We start from the raw sequence: 12686 nt of genomic DNA, 5'->3' as shown, positions 1-12686 counted from the left end.
CCCTATGTCCTTGGTCTGTCCATTAATGTATGTGGTCATTGACTTTGAACACATCTTTTCATACGTTCTTAAGAGTTGCTGTCATGGATGATATACTGTTGTTTTGTTGTTTTCTGAAGGGCATTTGTTTTTGTCCACAGCTGATCGAGTTTGGCCAACTGGTTGAAAATCCAAACACAGAGCTTGTCCAGACGGTGGTGCAATGGTTGTTGCTGATGCAGTCACTCACGTTACCACACGCATTGTGGCTCATCAGCAAACGCTACAGGCACGCGCTTATCTACACATGGAAGGTCTACTTTCTCCGAGATTCTGCGGCGGAAGAAGAAGGTAATCCAGTAGTGATTCGGTCAATACTCACTCTTGAAAATTACGACTCGACTTTTACTGACCTTGCCGGGGATGAGACAATGATGTGGTAGAGGCCATCTGGGGGTCAAGGTCAATCCATAATACATCGTCTTTGTTCAAAGGACACAGAACATAGAAAAAAAATATCACAGTCGAACACATCCGGTATAAATATTAAACAAATTGGATAAATACATTAATCCTTCCGAAACTGTCACGAAAACTGCATCCATCCCCGTGAAGATGTCCAGTCACTATTGTGGACATGAAAGATATGACAAGCCATATTTTCTTTCACGTTAATAGTGTGAAATATATCGTTTCATGTTAACAATACGAAGTATTGACAGCGACCTGTTCAGTTCCAGCCAGTCTTTTTCAAAGAGATTTTAGGTTGTTAGCGTATTGGAGACATTTGTAAAGAAAATAATGGAAATCATTACAAATGACCAAGCGGGCGTTTATTGCTAACTGACAGTTGCCTGTGTGTATAATTACCATGGTGCTTTATCCGCTTATATTGATCCAGCAAAGTCAACGAACTAACCGACCTGGGGGTGAGTCAGTCAAATAAAATTGACTTCAGTGGACTTCAAAGCTTTCTCAAACCATTCAGTAAGATCAAGAACACGCGACAATCTTGTCGTTACAAAAGTGAGTAGGTTAATATTTAGTCGTTACAAAAAGCTGACCTATAAAGACGAGCACACGCTTCATAAGCTGACTTGAATCCTTGAGGACGTATCTAAAACAAGCCACTTAGTGAAATCTCCTGAAAAAACCCAAACCATCATAGAAATACCGAGGGATGTTCTGGGAGAGTGTCAAAAGTACAGAATTATTTTACTTAATTCGTTTAACATGACCACATACGACCACATAACAGTGGAATCTTTAGCAACAGGAAATACATCGGGGAACTATCAATGATTTATGGAATATGACGGTGATTTCTGAAATATTATAGAAAACATTTATATGATTAAATCATAACGCTGTCTATAAGGAACATTTTGAAAAAAAGGTATTTTCGTAAATATGTGTTAATTATTCATACTCCCCATGGTGACTTTAGTTAGCAGGGAAGTAATATGTCAGACTGGTAGGTTTAGTAGATAATGTGCATTCTTGACCATCATTCATACGTCGTGATCTGTGGAGCTGGTAGGAGTCACCGCTAAAGTAGATCTGACACGTCGGTTATGTCAGTGGAAGTGTAGGAATATCTTATATGCTAACTAGAAAACAGACCGGACGTTGCTTCTATATGTGAACTTTGACCTGCCTATGATAACCCCTGCAGCACAAATGGTCAACTTCCGGCACACCTTGTGGCCGGAACCGACCTATCAGAGACGAGGAATATGGAGACCAAGTGAGTCGCCCGGTAAATTCAAATATTCAGACACAAATTTAGTTCTACTTGTTCTTCACTCTTTTTGTTTGAAATGAAACACAAGATTTTCACCACCAGATCCTATTCATGTCTTTACTGCGTAAGCCAACAAGGACACTAGATAGCTGATACACGTCACAGTCACGATTAAGTCTCAGTCTTCGATCTGCTCACTGTTACGTGTCAAATCACTCGCTCATGTCACCTAAGGTTGTCCTGTCCTATCTACACCTGCTGATATCACGTGAATGTCATGTCACCTCAAAATGTCCTGCGTCACTTCTCGTTGTGTGCGCTATGAAAAGAGTGGGGAATACATCCGTGTTGGAATATGCACCTCGGAACAGAAGCACTTTATGAAGGGTATAGTTGGGCTCGCTGAATCCGTTCACTAGGCACTACGACTGGATCCTTACTCCAAATCGAAGTTTTACAGTAAGCTGTTATGATGGAAATGGTGCTGAGCTTGGCGCTAAACAAACAGCTCTTATCTGTAATTTACCTTAAAACGTTGTGGAATAAACACTGTATATGTGATCAGTTGGATAAATCGTCCTCACGGGGAGCGAAAGACCCCATACTAAAAGACGGCACTTGTTGTCACGCTTCCTGGCGCACGGCTTTAGATAAAACAAGGGTTGTACGACATGTTAAACGGCCGCATGATGTATGTTTAGGCTTGAAAACAGACACTGATACGGGCAGGTACAAGCAGCCAGGCACACGCACGCACAAACAGTCACACATAAGCACACATGCATACTCGCATAGGCGTCGCCAGATCCATTTTCACTTCATTTCCAACATGAAACAAACACATTATAGAGAATGAAATGATTAAAATGATTAAATGTGAGAAACTGAAAAATGGCAATGTGCAGTGCCGAAATATACTCTATCTAATTCGTATTAAAGATGTCAAAAATAGATGTAATATAAGCTGAGGAATCTAATTATGTGTTATTCGAGCACCAAACAAGTGATTCTACCACTTCAGCTCTCCATATTTCTTAAAGTGTAAATGATTCTTACGTTGTAAATGTACTCCTGAGAAGAAAAGAAAATCCAATTTCTTCTTGTTACAAAATTTAATTTGCCATGAGATAATGGCAACAATAGTGATATGAAAGCTGTCGGTTGATCTTTATATCCCTTTCAGTGCGTACGCACTTTCAGATCTTGGGAAAATACACAGCTTAGTCTGATGTACAATTTCAATATAAATGTATCAGGTTTATAGGGAGACAAACTGTCAGTCTATAGAACAATGTTATTTTGCCACAGCCGGAGTTTGCCCTCATCTCTGAAAAGCTGGAGGCCGTAAGTTATGGGTCCTGACCAGAATGTGCCTTATATTTTAAATGGAAACATCATCCTTGGTTATTGGGGATGAAAACGCAGTTGGTCATATGGACCTGCAGAAAGCCAGCTTTGGGTCCGAATGGTTGTCAGTCGACTTTGGCCCTAAGTCCTAAGACCGACGTTAATTTCGAACGCTGACCGCAACTGCGCCTGATCTGTGGCTGAGGGTCATTATGTTAGAAAAGTCTTCCGAAGTCTTCCACTGTTCCAAATTCCGATATATTTCAAAGTCACTTAAATGCATTCCTTCCATACAGAGTACGTATGGAAAGTCAGAACATGTTTCACGTGAGCCTCCATCTTGTTTTCCCCTAAATGCTCCGATATATGCTCATGATCAGGATTACTGGTGATGAAAAAAGTAGTAGGTTAAATGAGCAGTCGCCGAGCCACACACGCAGGCCATCTGGTAAGTAATTCACGTGCACGTTTGCATGTGACACTAGCACGTGCTCTCGGCAGCGTCTGTTGGTGTGTTTGGGTGTCATTTTGTAACCAGGTGTTCGAACTTTTCAACAAATTAACGGAAGGAAGGTCATATTAGTTATTCAAAACAAGCTTATGGTGTGGAATGGGAAGTTTTGCATCCATGTACTTGAACCGACTTGCTCATGATCCGATATGGTGTGGTGGCTGAGTTTCGTCAAGGTGGCCATCCTGTTCGTGTTATGCTGCCAAACTTATCTGTGCTTGTGTCATCTATCGCTAACTTTTCACCAAAGAAGTAAAATACAGAATAGTAGTAAAAGTAGATTTGGGTCTTCAATTGTATAATTATTATTCATTATTTCTTTTTGGTCTTTCAAGGATATTTTTGAAACAGTTAAGTTCAATCGCACTCTAGCACAGAACCTTATTTCAAATCATGTATCTATATGTTTCATAATGTAATGTGATCCACGTGTCATATTATTCACATTTCAATATTATTTACATATGTAACGAGATGTCGTGGAAAATATTATAAACATTTCTTCGTACGGATCAATGTGTGATTAAGGCCGTATTTGTTTCTCGGGTGTTCATTCCTCATGTTCTCATGTGCAAAAATATTGGTAATTTTCTTTTAAACCTTTAGGTTTCCATGTGGTTGTTGACATGCGCTATAATGAAATACTGTACCGAGCTAAAATTAGTATCATTCTTGCACCTTCAGATCCTTCCGCCTGCACACTACAGTCTTACACAAGGAAGGTACGGGACGTGGATGGTCAAACTGTTCGGGTGGCGGCGAGAGTCCCCGGCAGACAGACAGCAGTCGTCACCGACAGAGGCAACTCTAACCACGTTGCCAACGGGCAAGCTGTCCGGGCTAACGGCAACGTGATACAAGGAGCGGTGAACCATGTGCAGGGCGATAACAGCAATGACAGCATGTTGGAAATCCAGACAACAGACTTGGATGACGGAATGGTTATCATGACAAACAGCTCTAAGTATGTCGGCAGCCACGACGTGACGTCCCGACAGAGTGATAGTGGCAGGAACAGTATGCGGGAATCTAGTCCTGCCAGCCCGTCTAAGTCCCTCCTGTCCACCCCGGTGAGGGGGGACGACTTGAGACGGACAGCGTCCAGTTCCTCTCGTGTGGAGTGGAAGGAACAGATGAGACGCAAACATCTTCCCGCCATATTTGTAAATGAAGCTTTTGATGGAGACGAGGTTCCGACTGAAAATAAACTGGCTTCACCAAAACGCACTGAGCCGCGTGATAAGCGGAAAACCGGAAGTGACGTAAGTCTTTATTACATGTCAAGTGACTATCACCATGACAGCCTGACAGACAATATGCCCCGTCTTCGTCACCAGGAGAGTGAGAGTGAAGGCGCCAGTAACGCGTACGGGGACGATGACATCGACAACATCCTGGACACCCAACACACCGCCGTCGCCGACACTAGCATGTCCATGGACATGAACGAAGCGTTTGATGAAATGTTGATAGGAGTTACTTCAGACTGTAAAGGTTTGGACGAGTTGAGCAAAGAGAGCACTACAGACCCGGATCATCATGATTCCGGCCACGCTAGTGTTGGAAATGTGACTGTAAGTGTTGTGGAGCATCACGAGGAACCATGGACTCCCGGAAGTGATCGTTCCATAACTCTGGAGCCATACCGCGAGGAGAGACGCCCGCCCTGGATGGACGAGGATGATCTCTCGCCCAGGTCTGCTCTTGGTGATAACGCACAACAAGCTCACCTTGGCTCTCCTGACGACTCAAATAATGTCCAGTTTGGAAAAGACATTGATAAAGGTTTCGAGGAAGCTCTAGCTTTAAACTACGCATCAGGTTATGGACCAGGAGGTTTAGGGCTGTGTTTTGAATCCATTAGAGAAGAACCTGAAGACACTGTTAGCGAAGATGCCGTAGAGGCTGCTGTAGTTGCAGACACTGTGTTCAAGACTCAAGCCGTTGTGTCATCGGGGTCATCCTCCAGAGCAAGCTCCATCTCAGATCGTCCTGGTCTCGACGACAGCCGGTCTGACACCGTCCCAATCAACGGCATTGCTGAACCAATCGCCGAGGAAGGTTCCGACGAGGAGCTAGGACAGTACGAGAAGAATTATAAAGGTCCCTTGACAAGCTTCGGTCGTTTCTATAACAACTCGACAACAGAGAACGTCAACGGTCTGACGCCTTTCAGGACGTTTGGTTATTCCGAGGATGGCCCTCCGGCCTCGCCTCACTACAACGCTAATAGTGTTGACCAGCATGTGTTTAAAAATAATAATGACATTGAGAACCATGGCAACCAGGAACACTTAAAACCAGTAGAACATATCGACCACAATGATTCCTTCTACTCAGAGCATGAACCATCCGTTGCCAGACAGAGGTTCACATTTTCTGAAGCCAATGGGCAGATTGGAACAGACGATCGCACGTATTATTTCGACGGTAAAGATGGCGCCTGGTCCAAGTCTGATATGCCGTCTCCCAAACCAGCTATCCAGAGTCTAGGGCCCTGGCCTGAGAACGAGGATGATTTGCAGGATTTTGATATGTCTTTCGATTCGGATTTCTCCGAGGTGTCCACTTCAAACAGTCAGCCGGATGTAAGCAAACCACAAGTCAAAGGGGTCGTGACATCTACCTTGTCTAGTCACGCAGTAAACGGGGAACCCCCGGAGACTGAGAAGAATACTGCGTTTTTCTGAGGTGCGGAAGTCTTCCTGGATAATTAACTTCCAGCCTGTCAGTTATTCGTACAGTATAGCACGACAAAATATGACGTTGGTGAGCCTAGGTGCAGGATACATCAATTTGACTTTACATAAGGTGCAACATTGCATTACTAGGTTGCACTGGGTGCAAGACAGCATTAATATGAGATTGCACCAGTGCAGGGTTTATGGGCGAAAATGGAGCCCTGTAAGGCTATTCATGAATGCTGCTGAACACACGTTTCTTAAACAATCAAAACCTCGATTTTGAATGTAGGATCAGTATTTGGTGCATTAGTTTAAGTATGTATACAGATTTAGGGGAAGGTGGTGTTTAGATGTACAAGTGACTGAGAGATTATGTGTGTTTACGTTGGTTAGCTTTGTGGTAGCCTTTGACGTGGATGATACTTAGAAAGAGAAAAGCGATTCATGAAGCCACAGATACTTCAAGGACTCAGATCAGTGGCTTCTGTAAGTGGAATGCAATAGTGTGCATCTTTGTCGTAGTGCTGTCACGGGAGAAAGAACTCCGTCGCTGATCCGGGTAGGTGTAAGACGCGGCTTGAGATAACGAATCATGTTTTAGCAGTGCCACCTAGATACATTATGGCGCCTCTGAGAGAACGTGTGACATTGTGTAATTCCGACGAGTAACTTTGTGAAGCCATGTTGAGATAGACGAGAAGCTGAAAGAGACGGTTCGGTGTGTAGGGAGTCAATGTTGGACACTAACATTGAGTAGAGGTAGTGTTGTAAGTTAGAACGTAGGAAGGAGTGCCGTATTTCCTCTATCAAGAGACGCGGGATAAGGACACGGGATGACAGAATGGTCTTTATGAGGGGCACGATTTTTCATAGCAGGTCCAGAGCTGTTTCTTTATTATACAGGGATGTGTAAGCAGGGATAGAGACCCTTCCCAACTCCGCACCTTTTTAGATAGGGTGGAGCAGAAGTAATATGCCTTCCATAAATACGAAATACGAAAAATGATTTACTATTTGACTTACTATCTTCAATTGGTGATCCAATTATTGGCAATGGTGCCCGTGCCAAAGTGTACCAAATTTGTGCTTCTTGTCGTCCCTTCTTGTCGAAAGATCTTGGCCACTTTACACTACTGACAGACGGTCCAGGTACTGACCAGGACTAAATGCTAAACGCAGTGTCAGAACTGGCGTTGGAGGAAGTACGGTTTACAGAATGAGGCGCAAAGAGGTGAGGATAAAGGATATGCCTCTGCAGGAAACAAATTATACACTGTATACTTAGCCACTGAATCTAGAATCTAATGACTGAATCATTAAGTTGTCGTTTCTATTGAAGTTACAGTATGGTTCAAAATTATTGAGAATAGCTAAAGCATTTCATATTATTAAACGAGAACAAATCAGATAAAATTGAATGTATTGTTAAAGTGAACTGACCTGTTCATGTTGTGTAGGTAACAATTTAATATTTTATCAAGTCTCCTTGAGCTTCACGGCACAGTCTAAGACAGGTAGGCATACTTCCTATCAGAGAGGTTAGTGTCTCGTGAGTTATGCTGTCCCAGTATCGGACCACTTCTCTCGTCATGTCTTCAATTTTTGTCAACCCCTTTTGATTCACACATTCCTTCATCACCCCCCAAATGTTCTCAATGGGATTTAAGTCAGGACTATATGCAGGAAATGGTAATGCAGTCACATTTTTCTCCTGAAACCACTGCTTGGCATGTTTTGCGGTGTGTTTAGGATCATTATCTTGCTGCAAAATCCAGTCATTTCCATAAAACACATGTGCACTTGGAAGGAGAAAATTATCTAATATGTTAGTGTAGCGTTGACTTGTCAGATTTCCCTCAAACACACACAGCGGGGTCGTTCCTAATAAGGATATCCCTCCCCATACATGAAACTTTGGGCTGTATTTAGGTCGTCGATACAACGGTGCTGACGCAGACTTTGTCCATATTTTCACATTATTGGGATATACCCATATTGAGCTTTCATCAGTAAAAATCACATTTTCCCAGTCAAAGTTTTCATGTGCCAAACACCACTCAACACGCCTGTCTTTATGTTCTTGTTTCATGAGAGGAGAAGGAATTCCAGTCTTTTTCTCCCATCCAAGATCAATCAAATTTCTTCTAACTGTAGATTTTGATACAACTGTTGATCCCCTTTCTATCATTTCATACCTGATGTTGGAGATGCTTGCCCTTTGCTTTTTAGACGCTAAAATTCCCAGCCGGACGCGATCTGAGAAGTCCAATTTTCTGGGTCTCCCTGCTCCTTTCTGGTGCCCAAAATCCTTTCCCTCTTTAAAATTCTTCCTAATCCTATACACAGTAGAAAGAGGAGTTCCTGTTCTCTCTGCCAATGTATTTACATCATCAATTCCTTGATTACACAACTCAAAAATCAAACTTCTTTTATCTTCAGCAGACATTGTTGATAGTGCTGAGGAAAATGACGTCTGCTACAAATTCAGGGGAGGTAACTCTAATTGTACTATACTCAGTAGGCCAAGATGAGTTACCTCCCTTATACCATTACTTAGTTTTAAGTATCAGTGAATCAGTTGAGGTGTTAGGATAGCTCAAAGTAAAAAGAAAAATTCTCAATAATTATGAACCAGACTATATATGTGATAAATATTGAGATAGTATCAGATTTTTCCGATCATATCATCAATTTGTTGCGACCTGTCAGCATGTATTCATTGGAAGCAGAATGTCATTTCTGAAAGCAACACTACTGAGGGTGTTATTTTGTTATCAATACAGCTTGTGTATGTTCATTTGAATATGGTACTCATTTACTTAACTTTTCTTGGTCCATTTTGTTATAAACTGATAACGTATCACCATGCTATAATATCGTATCGCTCGAGTATTATGACTTTTCAGTATGGTAATGTTACACAATGCCATTGTTTTATGACTAATCGCGAATGTATTGCGAGGTATCGTCATGGTATTACCACGTATCCCAATACTAGTGTTACGTGTCGCCATGGTATAATGACTTATCTTCATGGTATCATGACGTACGACGATGGTATTGAGACGTATCACCCTGACATAATGACGTAGTCGTGGTATAATGCCGTTGCAAGATGGTTTAAGGAAACGTCACCAAAATATTATGACATCGCTGTTAAATTATTACATCACCGTGGTGTTATTACGGCTCGTTATTGTATTATGACATATTTTTAACGTGGTATTGCAGTGTCTTCTAATTAACATTTTTGTTTCGAATATGTTTAACGACAACCATATTCCGTCACCCGCACTTTCTGGCATAACGTTGATTTGATGCATCTACCGCCACGGCATACGTCATCATGACCCACTACGTCCATGCGACCTTGACATTCGTAATATCAAGTGAAAACGTCATAAATCATTTTGGACTCTTTAAGTCTTTGCTGGTTTTTATATAACGTTTGTTTTCCAGATTTCTAAAGATTAATCGGAGCAGGGCCATTATCGACACGAAAATAGAATACCACACGTGTTACACATCAGAATGCGATACGGACGATGCACACGCGTCCTAACCTTCACACAGAACAGGCTCGTATGACACACAAACGATCAATATTATATTAAAACGAGGTCAATTTATGTCCTACACTTTCAAAATACTCAACTATTATGATCACATTTGTATTGGGAGTAACATTGCACCTCATTGCTAACCTGTAAATGCATGACAAGAATTAACATAAGGTAATAGGTCTTAAAATACACGGTATCGGTCTGTACAAGTTCGAATGATAACTTTATATGATCACCTGTTCAGTCTGGTGCAATGTTGTCACCATGACAGCACCATGTTGTATGCTTGTTGCAGAGTGATTGAGTTTAAGAGCAGTTTGTTGCAATGTTAATTTGTTGAAACGCACTTTGCTACCGCCGTAGAGAAGCAGTTTGCCGTTACTGTTAATCAGTTGAAATGACGTTTGCCACAGTGTTAATCAGTGAGGTAACAGTTTGTTTCATATGGTAACAGTTTATTACGACGTTACTAAGGAAGAATTTGTTTCAGTATTTTGTTCCGATAAGTTACAATGTCCCAGAATGTTAACATTTTGCTACAACGTTATTCTGTTAGGTAACAGCTTGCTACAACGCCATTCTGGTTGGAACCAGTTTGCTATAACGTTATTCTGGTTGGTAACAGTGTGTTACAGCGTTATGTAATAGGTAACATTTTGCTATAACGTTATTCTGGTAGGTACCAGTTTGCTACAATGTTGTTGGAATTATCAGTTTGCTACAGTTTTTTTCTGTTAGGTACCACTGTGCCACGAGGCTGAAACACTTACCCCATATTTGTGCATTTAACAGCTGAATTAGGCAATACAGCTCCAGCTGTAAGTTAGCCTGTATTGGTCCACTAGCTGCAGGACAATCATACCACCACGTGGAGAGTTCCATGATATGTATGTTATAGCCAGATTGTGGTCATTTCGTGAGGTGACTTAATATTTCGGCCATTTCATGAACTAACTGAGAGGGTCAGCCATTTCGCATCATTTTGTATAACATAATATACTTCGGTCATGACATGAAATTTCACTTAATAACTTGATCTGCAAAAGCGGATCACAATTTCAACATAATGTATTGTCACTAACAGTTAAAACTATTGTGGCAGCGACTGTTGCACTTCAGCTTGGCTTTGAAGCATTTACACCTGTTTGTTTGACACTTGCTGTGTCCAGAGCTACCAGACCTCACAAACCCCTGTCCACCACATGTAGATGAAATGAAATTTCATTAAATGACTGAAGTATATTGATTGTTTCTTACACAAGATGACGCCAAATGGCTGACCCACTAAATGACTGAAATTTTCAGTCATTTCACGAAAAGACTATTTCTTTCTGATTTCTGACTGTAACATATACAGGTCTGTTCAGCTTTGAAAAGAAGTCTTTCTAAGCTATGTACTGAACCGTATAATAATTATTTTCTCCACACCCCGTTTCTTATGTTGTGAAGAGGAAAAATATTGGGGGTGGGGTGCATGCCCACATTTGATCACACTCTTATTTTCTGCTTGTTTTATTTCTTGATAATGTTCTATAAGAGCTTATGAATATCTACCAGATCTGTGCGTCAGGTGTTGCTGTGTTACCGAGTTTGTCCACTAGGTGTCACTTTGTTGACGGGTATATCCGCCAGGTGTCGCTTTGTGACCGAGCTTATACGCCGGGTTTGACTCTGTAAACTGGTTTATCCGCTAGGTGTCACTCAGTTTCGGAGTTTCTGTGCCAGGTGCCACATTACTGGGTCTATCCGCTAGGTGTCACATTGTTACCTAGCTTTCTTTACAAGCAAGTCTGTTCGCTAGGTGTCTGGAGAATGAAAATATTGTATCGAGGATCACGTTGAGAAATTGTAAATACTGTGTTGTGTAGCAAGGTTATCCCTCGCACCACTGTGGGGACCCATTGTCTTGTATAATAACCAATTAAATTATTTATCTTTAGAAAATATACCCCGGAGTTTGGTTTTTATTCAGAGAATATGTTGACAGACTGCGAATGTTTTTGTTTTTTCTGTCCGCAGGAAAAGCAAGGTAAAACCCCGTCTCCTGTTAATATACTAGTACCACACACAACCACGGATTATGGTTTTGCGCCTCTTTTAGCAATAATCCAGGGATTGGTGTTTCACGCTATATGGCGTCGGTTTGAAAACAACCATGTTTCGACCAGACAGCCCGATCCCGTTAGTCACCTCGTACGACAAGCGTGGGTTTTTGAAGTTTGACAATTCTCACCTGGATCTTCAAGAATATATTCTTGCAAAAAATATATTAGGCCCACATGTGAATCCTCATTCCATGTTTACCAACAGAATCCTGCAAGATGCCATTCACCAATAAACAATCTCTTCTTGTCATGTCAGATTCCTCTGATCGCTAACCCTAACCCGACTTCTTCTGCTGCCGATCGCTAGCAAAATGGGTATATCTTGGAAAACGCACTTTGCAGTTTTCTCCTTACAACAATATTCTATATCATCTGAGTGTCTGTTTTTTTCGTATTTCACAAGTATCAACACGCAGCTGTCGCCGGTATTTCGTGACTCTGTTTTCAAGTGGCGAGAACCATATGCCGGTTTTGTTGTGCTGCTACATTTGGCCCATTAAGGGGCTGTTTAATGTGGATACCATACTCCGACACATACTGACTTAGTCCTTGGCTTGTCCCTAAGTGCCAAGCGACATGGACAATGACGAGGATCGACCCACAGACCTTTGCTCCCAGGGAGAAGAGAAAACGATGCCTTGTCACGCTCCCAGCTCTCACACGATATTTTCATCAAAACGTTACTGAACGCATTGTAAATGTACGTTCAGGAAACGTTAGGCTTTGGGCTCCTCACCACGGTATAACAACCTT

The 12686-nt window shown here is 41.8% G+C and overlaps 1 protein-coding gene across 1 annotated transcript in view; it reads left to right on the top strand.

The window, feature by feature from the left end:
- The window catches only part of LOC137268854 (uncharacterized), a 43386-nt gene extending 37115 nt beyond the window's left edge, over nt 1-6271 (top strand). The window contains exons 2-3 of the mRNA XM_067803425.1: nt 141-330; nt 4266-6271. Of these exons, the coding sequence (XP_067659526.1) occupies nt 141-330; nt 4266-6271 (2196 nt within the window). The remainder of the gene's footprint in view (nt 1-140; nt 331-4265) is intronic.
- Nucleotides 6272-12686: the final 6415 nt, after the last annotated feature.

Source organism: Haliotis asinina, chromosome 16, assembly GCF_037392515.1.
Source record: "Haliotis asinina isolate JCU_RB_2024 chromosome 16, JCU_Hal_asi_v2, whole genome shotgun sequence".
In the NCBI taxonomy this organism is placed as follows: Eukaryota; Metazoa; Mollusca; class Gastropoda; order Lepetellida; family Haliotidae; genus Haliotis; species Haliotis asinina.
The sequence above is the reverse complement of the archived record's forward strand: the minus strand, read 5'-3'. Positions and strand labels throughout refer to the sequence as shown.